The sequence below is a fragment of the Epinephelus lanceolatus genome, chromosome 4, assembly GCF_041903045.1.
Source record: "Epinephelus lanceolatus isolate andai-2023 chromosome 4, ASM4190304v1, whole genome shotgun sequence".
Lineage (NCBI taxonomy): Eukaryota > Metazoa > Chordata > Actinopteri > Perciformes > Serranidae > Epinephelus > Epinephelus lanceolatus.
Window position 1 is genome coordinate 22,686,500 of NC_135737.1, and position 21,054 is coordinate 22,707,553.

General features: G+C 40.2%; 2 protein-coding genes across 2 annotated transcripts; both read right to left on the bottom strand.

Moving 5' to 3' along the window:
- Positions 1-3,659: 3,659 nt before the first annotated feature.
- On the bottom strand, positions 3,660-7,937 carry LOC117260035 (extracellular calcium-sensing receptor-like). The gene is made up of 9 exons (XM_033631903.2): positions 7,708-7,937; positions 7,181-7,475; positions 6,922-7,008; positions 6,421-6,690; positions 5,906-6,112; positions 5,523-5,795; positions 4,881-5,108; positions 4,652-4,775; positions 3,660-4,573 (listed from the first exon to the last, which is right to left on the bottom strand). The coding sequence occupies exons 1-9, from the start codon at positions 7,935-7,937 to the stop codon at positions 3,660-3,662; spliced, it is 2,628 nt and encodes an 875-aa protein (XP_033487794.2).
- Positions 7,938-9,539: 1,602 nt separating this feature from the next.
- On the bottom strand, positions 9,540-21,049 carry LOC117260036 (extracellular calcium-sensing receptor-like). The gene is made up of 9 exons (XM_078166784.1): positions 20,850-21,049; positions 20,470-20,764; positions 20,236-20,322; positions 19,714-19,983; positions 18,972-19,178; positions 18,587-18,862; positions 17,907-18,134; positions 17,687-17,810; positions 9,540-10,447 (listed from the first exon to the last, which is right to left on the bottom strand). The coding sequence occupies exons 1-9, from the start codon at positions 21,047-21,049 to the stop codon at positions 9,540-9,542; spliced, it is 2,595 nt and encodes an 864-aa protein (XP_078022910.1).
- Between the last annotated feature and the right edge of the window lie 5 nt (positions 21,050-21,054).

Consider the following 21,054-nt stretch of genomic DNA (forward strand, 5'->3'; position numbering starts at 1 on the left):
TAAATATGCATTCTATTTACTTTTAAGTAATTCATACAAAGTTCAAATGTAATTCAAATAAAATACTACTGAATGGAGTAGTTTTGTATTTTTGAAATACTCAAAACACTTTCACGGTGACTCATGAAGCATAAAAAAACAAGACTAAGTCAAAATCTAGTATATGGCTGGACTGTTAAGTAACGCTAAGAGTGCTCTATCACTGGACCAGCTGTTGCGGTTCAGGCAAAACATTAATGTAATTCCATGTAAAATTAGTACAAAACACTTAGATATGGTCACACACCAGGAGGGACCTTCTTTCTGTGGAGCTGTACACACTCTTTTTGCCCGATTTAACACAAGCGTCCCAACTTCAGCTCCAGTCAGACATGTACGTCCTCGCATGACTGGTGCAGGCTGTGCAGCCATTATCAGAGGCAAATTCTGCTGATAACAATCATTTGTAAAGGGTTCTATGAGCACCGATTAATCAGCCAAACCAATAAACTGGTCAACATCTTCTAGAAACGCAATGAAGTCTTACCAAAATACAACTGGTGTTGTTGTTTGCTGGTCTTGAACAGTTGGCTGCAGAGGTCTGCAGCTTGGAGGCTGTCTCACCTAAGTGTCACATCTCCATCTCCTCTACCTTCCAATGAGATCGTTAGCTCGTACACATGTAGAACTACGTCACCTTAGAAACGTTGATATGATATGTATGATATTGGAAGTGGGGTGTAGGGGATTCATAGCAAGATCAGCTGTCTCGCTCCTGGGGGAACTCGGAGTGCGGGGACAGAGTTTGAGGAAGACAGTGAAGGAAATGTCAGATGAAGCAGCCAGAGCTAGTCAGTGGATTTGGATGAGGAGGAATAATGTCAGTTGGGGGCCAGCAGGGGGAACTACTAAGCAGGGTACATAACTCCTTGAGATCAGGTGGAGAGATCCACCAATCAGTCCTCTCAGGAGGAAATCCAGGAAGAGGAAGGTTATTTAAGTGTGGGAGTGGCCTATTTGAATCCCTTTTGTTTGAGACCATGCTGCAAGGTGAGTGTGTTTGCTGATCCTGTGAGTTTATCTTCTCTATCTCCTTTAACTTTAGCTTATATTGGAGTTATGCTATGTAACGTATGACACAGAGTATGGTGAATGTGCTAGGATAGGTAGTATCGGCACTGTCACTACCTGGAGCTTGCATAAACAGAGCCTGGGTTTGTTGAAGGTGGCGGTGCTGTTTGGGCTGAGAAAGCCATGTATAAGTAAGGTAAAGGAGGTTGTTGGGTTGGTGTGGGGAGCAGTGAGACCTGGCATTAGGGGAGTGTCTCTGGGATGCCAGAGATCACTGTCTAGCCTGGAGGTGTCGTGGGACCAACTAGACGAAACACTGGTGAAAGGAGGTTTCCACCTGATGACCCCAAAGACATGTTAGTTATCACTGCTCACTGGTCTGTATAGTTAAGCCTTGCCATAATAGTTTATCATAGGGCTTAGGAGGTTATTCACTGAGTGCTGATCCTTTCTCTAGAGCACAAACTTCTTGTGTTTATTTGAATGTATGAAATGTACAAATGTACCATATCTGTGGTTTGCAGACACGTACAACCAATTTCTTCTGGTACCTGGGCTGGGATGACCAATTTGATTGATGTCCTACTGAGATTTGCACAACAGTCATATCATATCATGTGTTCATCATTGGTTTTGTTTGACCCAAGCCCCAGAAAGCATCTTATTCAGGAGCCATGAACACACAAGAACATGTTCACTCCCTTTTACTGAATTACTAGCAAAACCCAAATTTGTAAATATAGTTATTTATACATGACACCAGAAAAGAGGCTAACTCATAATATGAATTTGATAATCTCTTGAATAAAATTACTGATGAAAATTACACGGCCAGCATTTTAAATAACAACAAACAGATCATACCAGTCTAAATATTGATCTCAATTTCCATTCAGGCTTATCCACATGGGCATAGACTGTGTATATGATGTCTTTGCTTACCTTTTTTGTCTTGCCCAGTGATTCTTGCGGGTCTTCAGGGAACATCACCTAGTGATGGCTGCCTCTTCCCTGCAATAGGAAGTGCCACTGGTGAAGGATCCATTCAAGCCCTCAGAGCACACCTCTCTGAAGGCGTTTTCATTTAACACAGCTTTGCTGCTGCCGATAAGGTTCTGTCCAAGAAATCCCATGAGGGATGCTTTGTGAGTGTATTTCCCTAGCCCACAGACTGTGGTTCCAGCACACTCTACACTTTGTGACAACTTTACTCAGCTGGTTGAGTGCTTAGAACATAAGCACAGTGGTGTTGTGCTCTATGCCCTGCCCATTCATACCTGTCTTATTCCTGGATTTGTCGTGCCCTTTCAGGTTCTTTCTTTTCAGCATCTGTGCTCACTGGCAAGAAACAGGACTGGTGAAAAAGGGTTGGGGGTGTGTCTGCTGTGTTGCCCCTGACTCCGTCATGGGCATGATACGCCTCCATGTTCCCTACCCCTTGATGACCTGTGAAATGTGGCATGCAGAGTGTCTATTGCTTGTCTTTTGACCCCTGCAAGGTTAGACCATGGCTCCACCCAGTTTGGTTACATACTGCCAGGGTTGGCAAGTAAGGGGCCCCCCTTACTTTTCTGCTGCAGTGGTCTAGGTTAAAAAGAAGTAGGGAGGCTGCAATGACTAACCTTTAGCTGGTCAGGATCAGTGTAGCTGGGTCAATGCTATGTTGTGACTGGATGTTCATTCATCAGGCTCCTACCACTGTACCAAGAGAATCCAATAGAGGGCTTGGCCTGTGCGAGAAAGAACAGAGGTTACGATATTGTAACCCCTGTTCTATTAGCACAGATGGAGCCCTCTACCTAGGGGCCCTATCACTCCTATGCTGCTCTCTGGAGAGTGTGTAGGATAGTGGATGCCATCAAATGCCTCCTATATTTACTGTAGCCACTGCACATATTTTGGTAGACATGTCCTGAGTGACCCTGTCGCTTCGATACCACTCACTGAAGAAGACGTAGGATAGCGGACAGTTTCATGTACTGCATTTATACTGTGGGGTCCACACGTATTTGGGTAGGCATGTCTCTACTGACCGACTAAATGTATACAAATATCAGTTAATAAAATCCCAGTAGTGGGCTCTGCATGTGCTTATACTACTAAGGATACAATATTGGCTCTGCATGTGCTTATACTACTAAGGATACAATATTGTAACCTTCATTAATAGTTATAAAGCTAGTAAGTTATTAATTAATTAAAAGCTAATTCATTGTTAGCTAGGTAACAGTTACAAGTAAATTAATTGCTGTATAGGTTAGTTAGGTTATAGTTAATAGTAAATAGAATAGAATAGAATAAAAGATTTTCATAAGGCTAAGGATGACCTTTTAATACCATTCCCACCTACAGAGAGGGTGTGATGATGATGGAGTTCATTAAAAGCAGTAGAATGAAAACAAAAAAAGAGTCATGTTTTGTTGTTTGTTAGTTTGCTTCAATTCTGAGGGATTTGTAAAAAATAAATAAATTAATTAATACATTAGAGATCAGGCAAAAACAGAAATAATAATAATTTTTAAATTAACGTTTTATCTATTGCTTCTTGTTTTATTTGATGAATACAATAATAATACACTTTGATGATAACTATACTTCAAGAGCTGATTTTATGACTTCATGGCTCCCCGACCAATGATAGCTTTCTTTGTGTTCCTCTCTGGTCTGAGCAGGATTGTGTAACATTTGGGTCCAAACAGTGCCACCAAGAGACCAAAACTGGAGGCCAGGATGGCAAATACCTCCACTGCATCTGCATATTTGCCTGGAGAGTTGACATAAGCAGGGACAAAGGCCACCCACACTGCACAGAAGATCAGCATGCTGAAAGTGATGAGCTTGGCCTCATTGAAGTTATCTGGAAGATTCCTTGCCAGAAAAGCTAGCAGGAAGCTGAGGATGGCCAGTAAGCCAATATAGCCCAGTAATACTGCAAAACCAACTGTGGAGCCAACCAGACACTCATAAACGATCTTGTCATTGTGGTATTGAATGTTTTTATGAGGAACTGGTGAGGAAGAGACAAGCCAAGCAGTGCAAATAGCCGCCTGAATAGAAGTAAGAACCAGAACTGTTCCTCTCTGCTGCATAGGACCAAACCATTTGAGATAGGCTCCACCTCCTGGCTTGGAGGCCTTGAACACAGCCAGAACCACCATGGTTTTCACCAGGATGCATGATACACAAAGCACAAAGCTGATTCCAAATGCTGCATGTCTAAGCTGGCATGTCCACAGCCTGGGACGTCCAATAAACAGCAGAGAACACAGGAAACATAGTTTGAGTGACACCAAGAGCAGGAAACTCAGTTCTGAATTGTTGGCGCGTACCAGGGGTGTACTGCGATGATAGATGAAAATGGCCAGGACGACAGCACAGACAAATGTGCCCAGCAATGAGGCGGTTGTCAAAAAGATACCTAGAGGTTCATGATAGGACAGGAACTCAGTTTTCTTAGGAACACAGTGGTCACGATGGGTGCTGGACCAGAAATCCTCTGGACAACTGTTGCACTCCATGGAGTCTGACAAAAAGAGAAAGATGATGAGGTACTTGTTTGTGTTAAATCTTAAAACTGCAATATTTAAAACAAAATACCAACCAGTCTTATTACTGATCTTTCCTTCAGAACAAGGGATGCAGTCAAAACAGCACTCAGGTTCCCCCTTCTTTCTGGCCATGCGGGCACCTGGAGGACAGCTCTCACTGCACACTGACTGGGGTGGCTGCAGAGAGAAACATTATTTTGTCTTTCTATGTTATATACACTGCAAAGATCTATAGTACAAAGGACAGTTTAAAAAACAAACAAACAAACAAACAGAAATAACCTCTTTGAATTCAAAGTTCCAGAAAATTTTGTCTTCATTGATTGTGAGTTCTTCACCCTTGAAAGCCAACCTCTTAACCTCACCAACATTCTGAACTTTAGTTCGTCCATCAGGGAGCCACAGCCAGTTCATGATATCATAAATTGGTAAGGCATCACCATTCTCATCAAATGACACTTGATCACCAAATGATGTGGTGAAGTTGACCTTTTGCAAATAATAAACAAGCTGCAAAAAGTGAACGAACAAACAAACAAATAAAAGGAAAAAGTAAAGAAAAATGTTGTGTCAGACTGCATCCTGAAGTTTATCCTACTATTCAAATCATTTTCAACAAAAGCACACATTGTTTTATGTTTTAAAACTGTATCTCTGAAATTCAGGCTTTTGTTTGTTTTTAACTGGTTTTATAGCACCACTGTAACAAAACAAAACTGAAATGTATTTTCTCCTATGTCTTGTATTAATTTTTTTACTTTTGAACGAAAGTAATTAAATGAATGTCAAATTTATCAATGTAATTATTACAAAAATGTATATTAAATAATATTCTGTATGGAGAAAACTTAATTAAGTCAGTACCTCAAGGTTTAGCAGCTGTTTTCAAAACATAAAGAGGTGAAGTGTAAGCTGATATCACACCTGCCACGGCTCCAGTGTTTGCAAAGTAGCACAGCTGTGCCCACTGAAGGGCCCTCTCCCAGGCACACAGTGCAGCATGTCATTAAGAGCATATGCCAGGGCATACACAGCCTTGTAAACATTGTAGTCAGGCCTGAGGTTAGAAACATCCAAAAACTCAGTCTCCACATTTGTAAGATCTTCCTGTCCAGTGCATGGTGCTCCCCCAGCTTCAACCCAACCTGGAAGTGGTGCAAATCTACACTTAAATGTGTGTTCCCAAAATTGCCGCACCTGAAATATATTCATATATTTATATATATACATATGTATAAATATAAACTCCTTGTTAAATAAAATGACTTCTTGCATTTTTAGATCAATTTCTAAGATTAAACTCCTACCATACTATTTCCAAATGTGTCATTGTCATTCTGGTCAGGGCGTATTTGTAAAAGGAATTCCCTGAGTCCTGGTATTTCTCCCCGACGGATTGCAATTCCAAGTGTGCCACTCAGGTATGGCATGAAGTCAGGTGTCTGAAGCACAGTAGCTGTTGTCAAGGCTTCACTTGCTATCCACTGCTGGCCTGTCACATTCTGCCTCACCACCTATGCATTGCATTATATATATTGAAAAATAAATAAATAAAAAAAATACACATATGTGTGTGTGTGTGTGTGTGTGTGTGTGTGTGGGTATATATATATATATATATATATATATATATATATATATATATAGTTTTTTAAAAAATTAATGTATAGATACAAATAAACTATATCTTCAGACATCTATTAAAAAGTGCAGTGTGTTTTGTAGCAAATATCTACTTGTTTTCAGCATTATATGAACATATAAGCACAAGCACATGACCACATACTTCTTTATATAAGAAATACAAAAACCTGATATGAACCTCTTCCATCAGTTGAATCATGTGAATCTCATGCGCAAACACCATGACCACACGAGCCGCTGATGTCTTTATCAAATGTACAATCCTCCTGAGTTCACTTGATTCGCTGTCCCAGGGTAAAACCTCTAAGTAGGCCAGACAACCTCCACCAGACTGAGCCAGGTCAGATTGAAAAGATCGGGCAACATGGAGTCCATAATCATCATCACTGACCAGAAGGCCAACCCAAGTCCAGCCAAAGTGTTTTAGAATCTGAATCATAGCACGCACCTGAGTGGATATATTTGTGCAAACGGATTATTGCCAAGGCAAGTTTAATATTTTAAAACAAGATATAAAACTAACTTCAGTTATTGCAAATTTAATACATTTTATATACATTTCACAGTGGAATAACATCACATTTATTACTTTAAGTCATTTGGGACATTTTTCACAAGCTTCCTGCACTGTCTGTGACACATATTCTTGAAGTTTTTTATTTTGCTTATGGAGATTCACCTGGAAAGCATCACTTGGGATTGTTCTAAAGAAGGATGGAAACTGTTGCTGATCACTCAGGCAGGAGCATGTGGCAAAATAACTCACCTGTAAAGAAACATTCAATATAAACTCAAATTACATATCTCATGTAAGTCAGACCCAGCCAAATTATTTTTATATTTCAACAATGTATTACGTTAAAAATTACAAATTACATTGAATCAAATATGGTACACAAACATACAACAGTACAAAAGACAGAGGATAGGAAACTTACGATGGGCATGTTGTATAAACCCAGCACATTGGAAATGGCAATAGAAAATGTTGAATAGTGGTCACCCACAATGCCCAGGACTGGAGGGGCTCCTAAACAGTTCTCTTTAAGCAGAAACTGCTCCTCTCTACCACTTGCCAGTGACAATGCACCACTGAATCCAACGACAAGTGCACCACAATTATCATAAAGACTGTATCCCAGAGTCACATTTGGAAGCAGATTGGAGTTCTTATTGATCTCATCAATAGCAAAGGCCATGGTCATGGCATGCCTGAACCCTAGAGTGTCAAAGCTAACACACAAAATGACACTATTAGCCACCAAAAACTAATATGTCACTTTAAGATCTGTAGATATTTACAAAAAATCTAAACCTATTGTTCTGTTGTAATAATAGACTTCATGTATTAAAAGTATCACCCAAAATCTGTAATGAAAAGTCATATTGTTCACCACTTACCATAGATACACACATCTGAACTTCTACAGATCCACACAGTCACCTGCACGCCTGTGTAACTTACCCTTTGCAGCTGGGCTGCCGCGGCTCTGAAGTAAATGTTCGCTCAGGGAAAACAGAGGTGTAATGGACCTCAAACAGCCCACCCAGAACCACATCCCCAGGCTTGTGCATTTCATTGAGATGAAACTTTCTCCGTAATTTACAAGATGAGGGAGGAGAGGAAGACACAGAGCATAAAGAGGAGGAAGAGAAAAAGAACAAGGTAAGGCACAAACACATGAGCAAATACATGTCAAGTGAAGCCCCCATACTGAAACCACCCTCCTCCTTTCACATGTCTTTCTATTCTGTGCATGAGGTTACTTAATTTTATATGTGGGATTATGTCATCCCATTGCAGGCTCTCTGTCATTGTTCAGTCTTAAATAACACCCATCAGGGCCATGGGGGCAGGACATAACACACATATTACTTTAATTATGTTGATACCACATATTACACATACTGATAAGCCATATCAGCAAGTACTTCAGTAAATATAAGCCAAAAAAAAAAATAAATTATATGTATTTTACAATCACTTTAATGGAAAATTAAGGCCTATCTTGTAAATATCTGATAATTGTAATTGACAGCATAGCATTAATTAGGAGTCTCTCTTTTTGGTACCCTTTTTTTCAGGTGGGAAAGATTTTTCCTTGTCTTTTTTATTGTCTTAGTATAAGTTTGCCAATACAACATAATGTATATGCCATGTGTTTGTGAGGTGGCGGACCAAGGATCATACTTTACTAAACTGTGTTATAGACATTAAAGGTGTTCTAATAACACTATGGTTATTCCTGTAGTGATGGTATGGTGTAGCAATGACATTAATATGTGCTCAATCAAAATTGCTTTGATTAATGTTTCAAGTTTCAATCACAAAGTGTAAAACTTAACTTACTTGTCTAAAGAGATAGGATACCCAAATTTAGAGAAATTTAGTGCGTTAGACATGTGTGCTCTGCACTAAGGGTGAGGGTTGTTGTGAACAGGAATAAAGATAATATAATAAACCTTTAATTCATTTATTTATTTTTTCCTATGGAGAGAGAACCCATAAAGGTTGTCCCTTTTCTGTATTACTGTTAGCTCCTGCAAATGAGCCACTTGCATAAGCTAGAACTCATGAGGTTATTCAGAGAATACTTCTGGAAACAAAAACACACAAAATCACATTGTATGCAGATGATATTTTGTTATTTGTCATATATCCAAAAACTATGCACGATATTGGACAACTGTGCAATGTTTTAGTTGTTTTTGTCTGTCTTCAGGTGGTAATGTAAGAATGTAGAGCAACATTAAAAAAGGTCATGCTACTTCGCTTATACAATGGTGCCTCCTAACATAATTTCTCAATATAGTGTGTCTTATTTGTATATATAAAGGTTTTCCCCAACTTTGTCAGAGTTGTTTGAATTAAATATAAACACATTCTTAAAAGCATAAGCTGCTTTTGTTTGACATCTGCTGTTTTACTTACCTTCAGGAAAACAGCTTCCACAATATTTAAATAACCATTTATGACTTGCCTACTAGAACAGCTGCAACAGTCACATTAATAGCTGATTAATCTTTGAGTCTTAGGTGGACACTGAGGAAAAGATTATTAAAGTTTCTCTATACTAGGAAACAGGATAAAGCAAAAATGGCAGTAACAAATAATCTGCTCACATACACTTTATTTGTATTGCTTCCAGTTAATTATAAATGTATTCTTCACAGTAAAAATAGCTTACTTAGTTGTTATATATTTGCCATTTCAAGGTCCACTTACTGTTGAATGAAAGCAAAATACATACTGGGTCAGACTAGCTGATCATTTTACTGTGCCTGCTACTTCTATGACTAAGCAGTTCCTCCGCCCATGATTGCTTTTTTCGTGTTCCTCTCTGGTCTCAGCAGGATTATGTAACATTTGGGACCAAACAGTGCCACCAAGAGGCCAAAACTTGAGGCCAGGATGGCAAATACCTCCACTGCATCTGCATATTTGCCTGGAGAGTTGACATAAGCAGGGACAAAGGCCACCCACACTGCACAGAAGATCAGCATGCTGAAAGTGATGAGTTTGGCCTCATTAAAGTTATCTGGAAGATTTCTTGCCAAGAAGGCTAACAAGAAGCTGAGGATGGCCAGTAAGCCAATATAGCCCAGTAACACTCCAAAACCAACTGTGGAGCCAACCAGACACTCATAAACTATCTTGTCATTGTGGTATTGAGTGTTTTTATGAGGAACTGGTGAGGAAGAGACAAGCCAAGCAGTGCAGATTGCTGCCTGAATGCAGGTCAGAAGTAAAACTGTTCCTCTCTGCTGCACAGCACCAAACCACTTGAGATAGGCTCCACCTCCTGGCTTGGAGGCCTTGAACACAGCCAGAACCACCATGGTTTTCACCAGGATGCATGATACACAAAGCACAAAGCTGATCCCAAATGCTGCATGTCTCAGTTGGCATGTCCACAGCCTGGGACGTCCGATAAACAGCAGTGAACACAGGAAACATAGTTTGAGTGACACCAAGAGCAGGAAACTCAGTTCTGAATTGTTGGCGCGTACCATGGGTGTACGCCGATGATAGGTGAAGATTCCCAGGACAACAGCACATATAAATGTGCCCAACAATGAGGCAGTTGTCAAACAGACACCCAGAGGCTCATGGTAGGACAGGAACTCAGTTTTCTTAGGAACACAGTGGTCACGCCGGGGACTGGACCAGAAATCCTCTGGACAATTGGTGCACTCCATGGAGTCTGTAAAAAAGGGGAAGATTAAAATTTTATTTCTGCTCACACAGTATGAATGGATGTCCACATCTGATCAAACTTGCATTAATAGAATTCAATATTTATCATTCATCATCACAGTTGCCATTCAATTCAAATAAACACAAGAAGTTTGTGCTCTAGAGAAAGGATCAGCACTCAGTGAATAACCTCCTAAGCCCTATGATAAACTATTATGGCAAGGCTTAACTATACAGACCAGTGAGCAGTGATAACTAACATGTCTTTGGGGTCATCGGGTGGGAACCTCCTTTCACTGGTGTTTCGTCTAGTTGGTCCCACATCACCTCCAGGAGGCTAGACAGTGATCTCTGGCGTCCCAGAGACACTCCCCTAATGCCAGGCCCCCCGCTCTCCACACCAACCCAATAACCTCCTTTACCTTACTTACACATGGCTTTCTCAGCCCAAACAGCACTGCCACCTTCAACAAACCCAGGCTCTGTACATGCGAGCTCCAGGTAGAAGCAAATCTGAAACTACCTTTCCTAGCACATACCATACTGTATTTCACACGCTACATAGCATAACTCCAATATAAGCTAAAGTTAAAGGAGATAAATAAACTTACAGGATCAGCAAACACACTCACCTTGCAGCATGGTCTCAAACAAAAGGGATTCAAATAGGCCACTACCACACTTAAATAACCTTCCTCTTCCTGGATTTCCTCCTTACTTACACATGGCTTTCTCAGCCCAAACAGCACTGCCACCTTCAACCAAACCCAGGCTCCATACATGCAAGCTCCAGGTAGAAGTAGTGCTGATACTACCTTTCCTAGCACATTCACCATACTCTATTTCACATGCTACATAGCATAACTACAATATAAGCTAAAGTTAAAGGAGATAAATAAACTCACAGGATCAGCAAACACACTCACCTTGCCGCATAGTCTCAAACAAAAGGGATTCAAATAGGCCACTCCCACACTTAAATAACCTTCCTCTTCCTGGATTTCCTCCTGAGAGGAAGTGGATCTCTCCACCTGATCTCAAGGAGTTATGTACCCTGCTTAGTAGTTCCCCCTGCTGGCCCCCAACTGACATTATTCCTCCTCATCCAAATCCACTGACTAGCTCTGGCTGCTTCATCTGACATTTCCTTCACTGTCTTCCTCAAACTCTGTCCCCGCACTCCGAGTTCCCCCAGGAGTGAGACAGCTGATCTTACTCTGAATCCCCTACACCCCACTTCCACTGGACAAATCCTAGTTTTCCATCCTAGCTGCTCAGCTTCTGCTCCTAAGTCTGCATATCTAAGCTTTTTTTCTTTCATAGGCTTCTTCCACTGAGTCTTCCCAAGGAACTGTCAGCTCAATGAAATAAACTATCCGTTGACTCACTGACCACAACACTATGTCAGGCCTCTGCTTGGTACAAACTATTTCCTGGGGAACAACAAGCTTTCCCCCCAAATCTTCTTGCATTTCCCAGTCACAAGCACCTTCTAGTCGGCCACACCCTTGCCTCTTCACTAACTTATCTCTTCTGTATTTCCCTCCCTCACGGACAAACTGAATTGCTAAACTCCTATCCTTAACACCTTCTGAATTCACCTGTCTTCGTTTCCCTTCGATTCCTGCAGCTAAACATTTCAACACCTGGTTATGTCGCCATGTATATTGGCCTTGTGACAAGCTAACTTTGCAGCCTGACAAAATATGCTTTAAGGTTGCGGTACATGAACACAATGGGCATGAGGGGTCCTGGGGGGTTGGTAACACATCATATGTAGCCCCTACCAGGAATCTAATACGATTCTCCTCCATACTCCACAGGTCCCTCCAACTTCCCTTCAACCACTGTCCCTGTTTAGCCTGGGCCACTACCTTTGCACCCCTTACTATCTCCTCCTGTCTATGTATCTGTTCCACAACCAGCTTTCTTTTATCTTTGAGACCTGCTGTATTCCATACCGGTTTACCTGAGCCAAGCCCCAGGCCTCCCCGGCCAAACTGAACATTACCTACAATCTCTGCGTGTCTAAGAGCTGCCTCTGCCTCCTGAACTGCTGATGGTGGGTTCCACTTCCTCCCCTTGGTTGGATTTGGAACCACACTCCTAACTACAACGTCCTTACTCCCAGATAACAAGAGCTCTGTCCTGACCTTGGTACATTTAAATTCCTCTGTTAAACTAGATACTGGCAGCTGAAGTATCCCTTTGCCATACAATGCAACACTACTTAGGCACCTAGGAGCGCCCAACCACTTCCTAATATAGGAGCTAACCGACCTTTCAATTCTCTCCACAACGGATATTGGAATTTCATAAATTGACAATGGCCACATTAACCTAGGATATAGCCCAAATTGCAAACACCACAACTTCAACTTTCCTGGAAGTTCTGATTTATCTATTTTATCCAATCCTTCAGCCACATCTTTTCTAAATTTCACCACCTGTTCCTTATCATTCAACTCTACATTGTACCACCTACCTAAGCTCTTTACTGACTTTTCCCTAATTGTTGGGATGTCCTCATCATCTATGACAAACTTCCTATCATTTAACTTCTCTCTACATATCGAGATGCTTCTAGATTTACTAGGCTTGATCTTCATGCTGGCCCACTTGAGGTTCTTATTTACCTTCTCTTGTAGCCTCTTTGTACATGGCATTGTTGTGGTCACCAGTGTCCTGTCATCCATGTAAGCCCTAACTGGTGGAAGATGCAACCCGATCTGTCGTCTCTCTCCACCTACCACCCACTTAGAAGCCCTGATGATTACTTCCATCGCCATAGTAAATGCTAATGGAGAAATTGTACACCCTGACATGATGCCTATTTCTAGCCTCTGCCAACCTGTTGTGAAGCCTGCCGTACTTAGACACAACCTAATATCCTCAAAGTATGCTTTCACTAAGTTGACAACTACCTGTGGCACTCTGAAATAGTCAAACACACTCCAAATGAGGCTGTGGGGTACTGAACCAAACGCATTTGCAAGATCTAAAAATATTACATGTAGGTCCCTTTTGTTAATCTTCGCTGCCTGAATCTGGTGCCAGATCATGCTAGTATGCTCTAAACACCCTGGTATTCCTGCCTTCTGCACCATAGTATCTATTAAGCTATTCCTTTCTAAGTAGCTAGCTAATCTCTGCGCAACTACACTAAAGAAAATCTTCCCCTCCACATTCAAGAGAGAAACTGGCTAAGGTCCACAGACTCCTTCTCCTTAGGAATGAGGACACCCCCTGCCCTATGCTGAAGAAGCCTTTGCACGCCTGACCACCTCCTGAACTTCCTTCCACCTCGGTGGCCTGACATCCATCTCATGCTCTATCCCTCCTAATGGAGGGATATCGGGTGGGAAACCTACTATCCTATTCTTCTCTAAATCTGAATATGTGTTTCTCAAATATTCTTCAACCTCTGCCCTTTCTGCTTTAAACTGCCCTCCCTTTTCCTGGCTGAACAATCCTTTAACAAACTTAAAAGGGTCCCTGAAAAAACCTGTCCTAGCATATTCCTTCTTTCTCCTCTTTTTCCTGAGATGCTCTGCCCTTCTAAGAACTGCTATCCTGCTTCTCAAGTCCTCTTGCAACACATTAATTCCCTCCCTTTCTTCTTCTGTAGCCTTTTTCCACTGCTTTTGTAACTGTCTCCTTTCCTTGACTAACTTCTCTATTTCTTTTTGCTGCCTAGACTTACCTGACTGTACCCTCTCACTCCTCTTTCTCTCATGCACCCCAAACCTCTCTACACCATATGAATACATTATATCTCCCATCTTTTCTAACCTTTCTATTGCATTTCCTCTAAGCCTACTCAAGATTACTGACAAATCTCTATTAAATATCTCCCATTCTTTAATGTCATTTGCCCTAGGCCATCTAACTCTGACCTTTTGTTCCATGGTTCTTTCGCTGACTGGCATACTGGCCTCAGTGTCACCTACATCCTCTCCTACTACCCCCTCCTCCTCAGTGGCAGCGTTACTGATATCCTGCGAACTGTGGTTTTCTACCTGCCGCTGGACTTCATCCGACTGACTCGACTGACTTCTTAGGAAGTACTGATCAATGCAGCTACTCTGCCCTTTCTTTGCCACACACTTATTCTTTCCCTGATGAGTTCTGAGGCCAAATGCCAAATGTTATCACAGACAAATTTTATAGTAGGTGCATATTTTCCAACATATAAGAGAGGTAACAATTGCATTGCTATGGAGTTAAATGCTTCATCTGATTCCATAACAAAGAGAAACCTCTACTAACCTATTAGAAGTTTATTCCATGGGCCTTGTGCTCAACAAAGTCATTAACTGGGTCATGCTCATGTCTAAATTTCTGGTTCTGCTCATCTCTATTGAGAGTATAGCCAAGAAATTGACCTCTGTGAAAGGTGGCTGATAATGATGTCCAGGCTGGTGTTGAAAACAATAATTCTGAAATGGTTCTCCCCGTTACGTAGCCTTCAGGGTAACATTACAATGCTCTGAGAGATCAAATGAAATGAATGGATGATGGAATGAAGTCACCATCTCTCAGTACTTTGGCTGAAAAAAGTGTAAAGAGTCCCAACCATATTATTGGCACTTCTGCCAATTTTTTTATGGAGTAATTTCGTGTCAGATTGAGGTTGTGTGCTACACAGTGTTCTTATGGCAAGCCGTTTTAACATTTAATCACTAAGTTTGACTATGTGGAATTACCATTATAGATATCTATAACGTCATTTTGACTAGTAGTAATGTCATTGTGACTAGTATGAATTTTAATTTAAGATATCTGTAACGTCATTCTGACTAGTCAAAACTGAATTACAGATATCTGTAACATCATTTTGACTAGTCAAAACTGAATTACAGATATCTATGACGTCATTCTGAATAGTCAAAACTGAATTACAGATATCTGTAACATCATTTTGACTAGTCAAAACTGAATTACAGATATCTATGACGTCATTCTGAATAGTCAAAACTGAATTACAGATATCTACAACGTCATTCTGACTAGTCAAAACTGAATTACAGATATCTCTAACTACATTCTGACTAGTCAAAACTGAATTACAGATATCTATGACGTCATTCTGACTAGTCAAAACTGAATTACAGATATCTATAATATCATTCTGACTAGTCAAAACTACAGTTACAGATAACTGTAATTCAGTTTTGACTAGTAAGATTCAAACTATTTTTGCCATTCATGTGTATGGGGTTTGTCATTATAGATATCTACAACGTCATTTTGACTAGTCATAATTCAGTTGTAGATATCTACAACGTCATTTTCACTAGTCATAATTCAGTTACAGATATCTACAACGTCATTTTGACTAGTCATAATTCAGTTGCGGATATCTATAACGTCATTTTGACTAGTCATAATTCAGTTACTGATATCTACAACGTCATTTTGACTAGTCATAATTCGAATTCAAGATATCTACAACGTCATTCTGACTATCTGAAACTCAATTCAAGATATCTAGAAAGGACCATGTAGATATCTTCAACTGATGATAATTAAAGATATCTTGAACTTGAATTATGACTAGTCAAAATTAAATTGTAGATATCTCAAACTGGAATTACAGATATCCACAATTCAGTTGCAGATATCCGCAATAACAATTGCAGATATCCGCAACTACATTGGAGATATCTATAATGACAAACCCCATACACATGAATGGCAAAAATAGTTTGAATCTTACTAGTCAAAACTGAATTACAGATATCTGTAATTAGAGTTTTGACTAGGCAAAATTATGTTGCAGATATCAGTAATGAATATCCAGTCTAGCGATTAAATGTTAAAACGGCTTGCCATAGTGTTCTATGTCCATGATCCCAGCCTGCACACCAATAGAGCCCATTAGCCTTGCAATTTTATGCCTGCCCTGGATGCAATGGCATGGCTCAACACCTTCTCCCTTCCCTTTTTTCTCTGGAGAGAGGCCCGGAAGGCCTAAATGAACGATCGCTATAATATAGCTCTTGATTTTGATGTTAGGTGGCACAGTACCATTGTAGGACAACAATGTGGATACCTGACCATAGCCCGATGCGACCCAATGGGACCTGATGGGCCAAGCAGTTTCAGACAAATATTACTAAATGACGTTTAGGTTTGGGTCAGGTTCATTCTATTTGACATGATCCTTCAGGCTTTGCTTTTCAGTTAATATCCACTTCCTTGCATTTCGGTTTGTTGTCAAAGTGGCTCAAGAAAACAGAGAAGCCATGAAAAGGGATTCACCTGCGTGTTTCAGTAGCAGCACCTGAGCAGAGTCTTTTTCCTAAATTATCTGCATCTGACATGGGTCGGGTGTAGACATGAAAAAAGAAAGACCTGTCCGATTCGGATCGGGCTCAGTTACTACTCTCGAGAAAGTAGTCAGGTATGGACAGAAATATGTGGTCTGAGCCACTCTCCGTAGAGTTCCCATCTTTGGGAGCAATCCTTGTAGGACCACCACCAGACATAGACAAGTTTGACCTCTGAGGCTGTGGTGGCAAGGAAATCTACTTCTGGCTGGCTGGAGAAGGAGGTTGTGGTTTGGCTGATACAGCTTTATTTGTGGAGCTACATGACATTGGTCAGCAAACGTTAACCTCCTGCTGCATTTGCATTGCTAGCATTCAATGACACGAGTGTGAATAAAAAAATATAAAGACTAGTTTAGCAGTTCACTCATCCTGTTGTTTTTTGTCATTCCTCTCTTTTGAGTGCAACTTTTTTGTTTTGGCCTCCTGAACATTATGCTCCTGACTTAACGTCCATTTGCTGAGGAATGATTCTTGTTCAAGGGTTGACAAAAAATTGATATCCACACAAGTTATGAAATGACAGAGAGCAAGGTCATTTGATTTTCCAGCATTTGCTTAAAAACTTTCTTCTTATCAAATGTGGGAAGAAAGCAACCATGTTTTTAAAAAAGTGTTTGGAAGAAAATATATTTATTTTGAATAAAACATGCAGTTTGTAAAATTTTTCTATAGGGCAAATTAAAATACATAAAAATAAGCAAAACTCTACGTGTTAAACACAAGGTGGGAAGGCTTTATATATACCTAGTTCCAATTCTCAATTTTCAATTACTGTTGAATGGTTTCTTTCAAGAACAGTCATGAGCATGTGCTTTTCCCTCAGCACCAGTGGAGGATCCACAAGGGCATGCATTACTGAGTACAAAGTAATACTACACACCAAATCATAAAATTTTTAAATGGTTACCAACCAGTTTCATTGCTGATCTTTCCCTCAGAGCAAGGGATGCAGTCAAAACAGCAAACAGGCATTCTCCTTTTCCTGGCCATGCGGGTACCTGGGGGGCAGCTCTCACTGCAAACTGACCTGGGTGGCTACAGGCAAAGAATAGCAAAATAACTTATTCTATACCATGTGATTCTGTTACTGCACATAATACTAAAGGAAACACAACAATAAGGAGATTTTACCTTTTTGGATTCAAAGTTCCAGAAGATTTTGTCTTCATCAAGTGTGAGTTCTTTACCTTTGGAGGCCAACTTCTTAACAACCCCCACACTCTGAACTTTAGTTCGTCCATCAGGGAGCCACAGCCAGTTCATGATATCATATATTGGTAGGGCATCACCATTCTCATCAAATGACACTAGTTCACCAAATGGTGTGGTGAAGTTTACCTTTTCCAAGTAATACACAAGCTAAAAATCAGAGAGATAAATTCAATGACACACTCATAATGACGAGTGTTCTTGGTTGGATTCAATGTTCTTGATTGGATTCTGTGTGGAGGGCTTGCTGGATTTCATCCTTGTGTACAAATTAAGGTTATCTGTACTCTTCATTTTATCTTCAGTAAGTAGTAAGGCACCCTGACTTTTAGTCCAGTAGTTGCTTAGTTTTTTCTTTTTATCAAAATATTTCCACAGGTTAATTAGAATTGTCAAAACAAACAATATATTTCTGAGATTCAGTACGTCCTTTTATACTCAAGTGTTAAAATCATTAACCTAATAGCTGGCATACTGATATCAGTTTCACACAATGTCTTTTTCCATAATAACCTGCTTTCACAAAAGTGTATTAGTTACATTTCTCAAGGTGTAGCAGTTGTTTTCAAACATTAAAGGTGGAGTGTAAACTGATATCACACCTGCCATGGCTGTAGTGTTTGCAAAGTAGCACAGCTGTGCCCACTGAAAGGCCCTCTCCCAGGCACACAACGCAGCATGTCATCAAGGGCGTACGCCAGAGCATACACAGCTTTGTAAATATTGTACTCAGGCCCGAGGTTAGAAACATCCAACATCTCAGTCTCCACATTCTTAAGATCTTCCTGTCCAGTACATAGTGCTCCCCCAGCCTCCACCCAACCAGCTGGAAGAGGAGCAAATCTACACTGAAATATGTATTCCCAAAACTGCTTCACCTACAACACATAAAAAAAAAAACAAAAACAAAAAAAAAAACACATGTTCACAGACACAATAAATATTATTTTTGCAATTTGTCATCAGACTGCAAGGTTAAACTCTCACCATGCTATTTTCATAGCTGTTGTTTTGGTTTAGGTCAGGATTAATTCTTAATAGGAAGTCCTGCAGTCCTGGTATTTTTCCTCGACGGATAGCCATGCCGAGTGTGCCACGCAGGTATGGCATGAAGGAAGGAGTATGGAGCCCGTCAACTAATGTCCAGGCTTCACTGGCAATCCACTGAAGGTCTGTTACGTTCTGTCTCACCACCTGTGCATTGCATTACCTTTTTCAGATTTCTGTGAAACAATTATAGTCTATTTTGTGATATTTAATAAATTAAAACAAAACTACACTATAATTCTCTGGTAAAGTTGTTTCATTTGTTATAAAAGCTTAGATGTTATTACATTGTTCCAGCCAAGGAGATTGAAGTAAACCACTTTTGCTTTTTTGATTTATGTGCAAAAACTGCTGAGAAAAGGAAGTAAAGCATAAATAGCATATAAGATCATGAATATAGAACTCAAGTTTATAGGGGAACATAAATATGTGTATAGATGTTGCAAGATTTAATAATGGGCAAGAATACCATACCAATATTTTGACCACTCTTAAGTTTTTAAATCCCAATTCCAAACAAGTCATGTAAGTACTGTTTTCTAATAGAAACTGGGTCAATTCAAAATGAACAGATGATAATTCACAGAATCTGGTGTGAACAGATGAAATTACATTACCAGGAAAATGAAAAGATTTTATGCTCATGCTTTGGATTCATACATATCAATGTTCATCCCCTAACCTCTTCCATTAGTTGAATCATGTGTATTTGATGTGCAAACACAATGACCACACGAGCTGTGGATTTCTTCATCACTTCCACAATCCTCTTGACTTCAGCAGGGTTGTCACCCCAGGGTAAAATCTCTGAGTAGGCCAGACAACCTCCACCAGACTGAGCCAAGTCTGATTGTAAGGATTGGGCAGCATGGAGTCCATAATCATCATCACTGACCAGCAGACCTGCCCAAGTCCAGCCAAAGTGTTTTAGAATCTGAATCATGGCACGCACCTGAGTGAATAGAGAGTGGATGGATTAGTGCATAGGTAGAATATTCCTTTTGCCTCTGCATGTCTCATAATGGAATCATTTTTAATTCATTCCTTTAAGCTTTTCACCTAAATACAAACAGTTTCATCAATGGTGCACAGAGGAATTATATTTTGTGAGCACACTATTTGTTTATTGGCAACATTAATTTCAAGTTTTCTAGTCATTACATGAGACATATGTGCAGTTCTTATTTTGCTTATAGTGTTTTACCTGGAAAGCATCACTTGGGATCATTCTGAAGAAGGATGGAAACCTTCTCCGGTCACTCAGGCAGGAACATGTGGCAAAATAACTCACCTATAACCAAACACACATAACGCAAACAGGTTGTGCATCTCCTGCAAGCTCATATAGACATTCAAAATATATTTTACGTATTGGAACAATGTTTAATTCATTTACATATGTCAAAAGCACATAAGAAATTAGAGACAGGAAACTTACAATTGGCAGTTTGAATAAACCTAGAACATTGGAGATAGCAATAGTAAATGTTGAAAAGGGATCGCCCACAATCCCCAGAACTGGAGGGGTCCCTAAACAGTTCTCCTGAAGCAGAAACTGGTCCTCTTGACCGCTGGCCAGTGACAACGCAGCACAGAACCCAATAGCAAGTGTAGCACAGTTATCATAAAGACTGTATCCCAGAGTCACATTTGGTAGCAGGTTGGAGTTTTTGTTGATCTCATCAATAGCAAAGGCCATGGTCATGGCATGCCTGAACCCTGGAGGATCAAAGCTAACAACATAACATCATTATTTACCACTACAAAGTAATAAAGTCTTTATATTCACCTGTGAATATTACTTACTTACTTACTTACCCTTGGCAGCTGGGCTCTTGTGGCTCTGAGGTGAATGTTCGCTCAGGGAAGACAGAGGTGTAGTGGACCTCAAACAGCCCACCCAGAATCACATCACCAGGCTTGTGAATTGCATTAAGATGAAACCTTCTCCGTAATTTACAAGATGAGGGAAGAGAAGAAGACAGAGAGCATAAAGAGGAGGAAGAGGAAAAAAACATGATAT

What these genes read in the sequence shown, in the direction of transcription:
- LOC117260035 (XM_033631903.2), bottom strand. Translation starts at nt 7,937, where the DNA reads ATGTATTTGCTCATGTGTTTGTGCCTTACCTTGTTCTTTTTCTCTTCC. An exon ending in GTTTATACAACATGCCCATC is followed by an intron (nt 7,009 to 7,180) that starts GTAAGTTTCCTA and finishes GTTTCTTTACAG; the next exon opens with GTGAGTTATTTTGCCACATG. An exon ending in ACACATTTGGAAATAGTATG is followed by an intron (nt 5,796 to 5,905) that starts GTAGGAGTTTAA and finishes AATATATTTCAG; the next exon opens with GTGCGGCAATTTTGGGAACA.
- LOC117260036 (XM_078166784.1), bottom strand. Translation starts at nt 21,049, where the DNA reads ATGTTTTTTTCCTCTTCCTCCTCTTTATGCTCTCTGTCTTCTTCTCTT. An exon ending in GTTTATTCAAACTGCCAATT is followed by an intron (nt 20,323 to 20,469) that starts GTAAGTTTCCTG and finishes GTTTGGTTATAG; the next exon opens with GTGAGTTATTTTGCCACATG. An exon ending in AAAGATCAGCAATGAAACTG is followed by an intron (nt 10,448 to 17,686) that starts GTTGGTAACCAT and finishes CCTTTTTTACAG; the next exon opens with ACTCCATGGAGTGCACCAAT.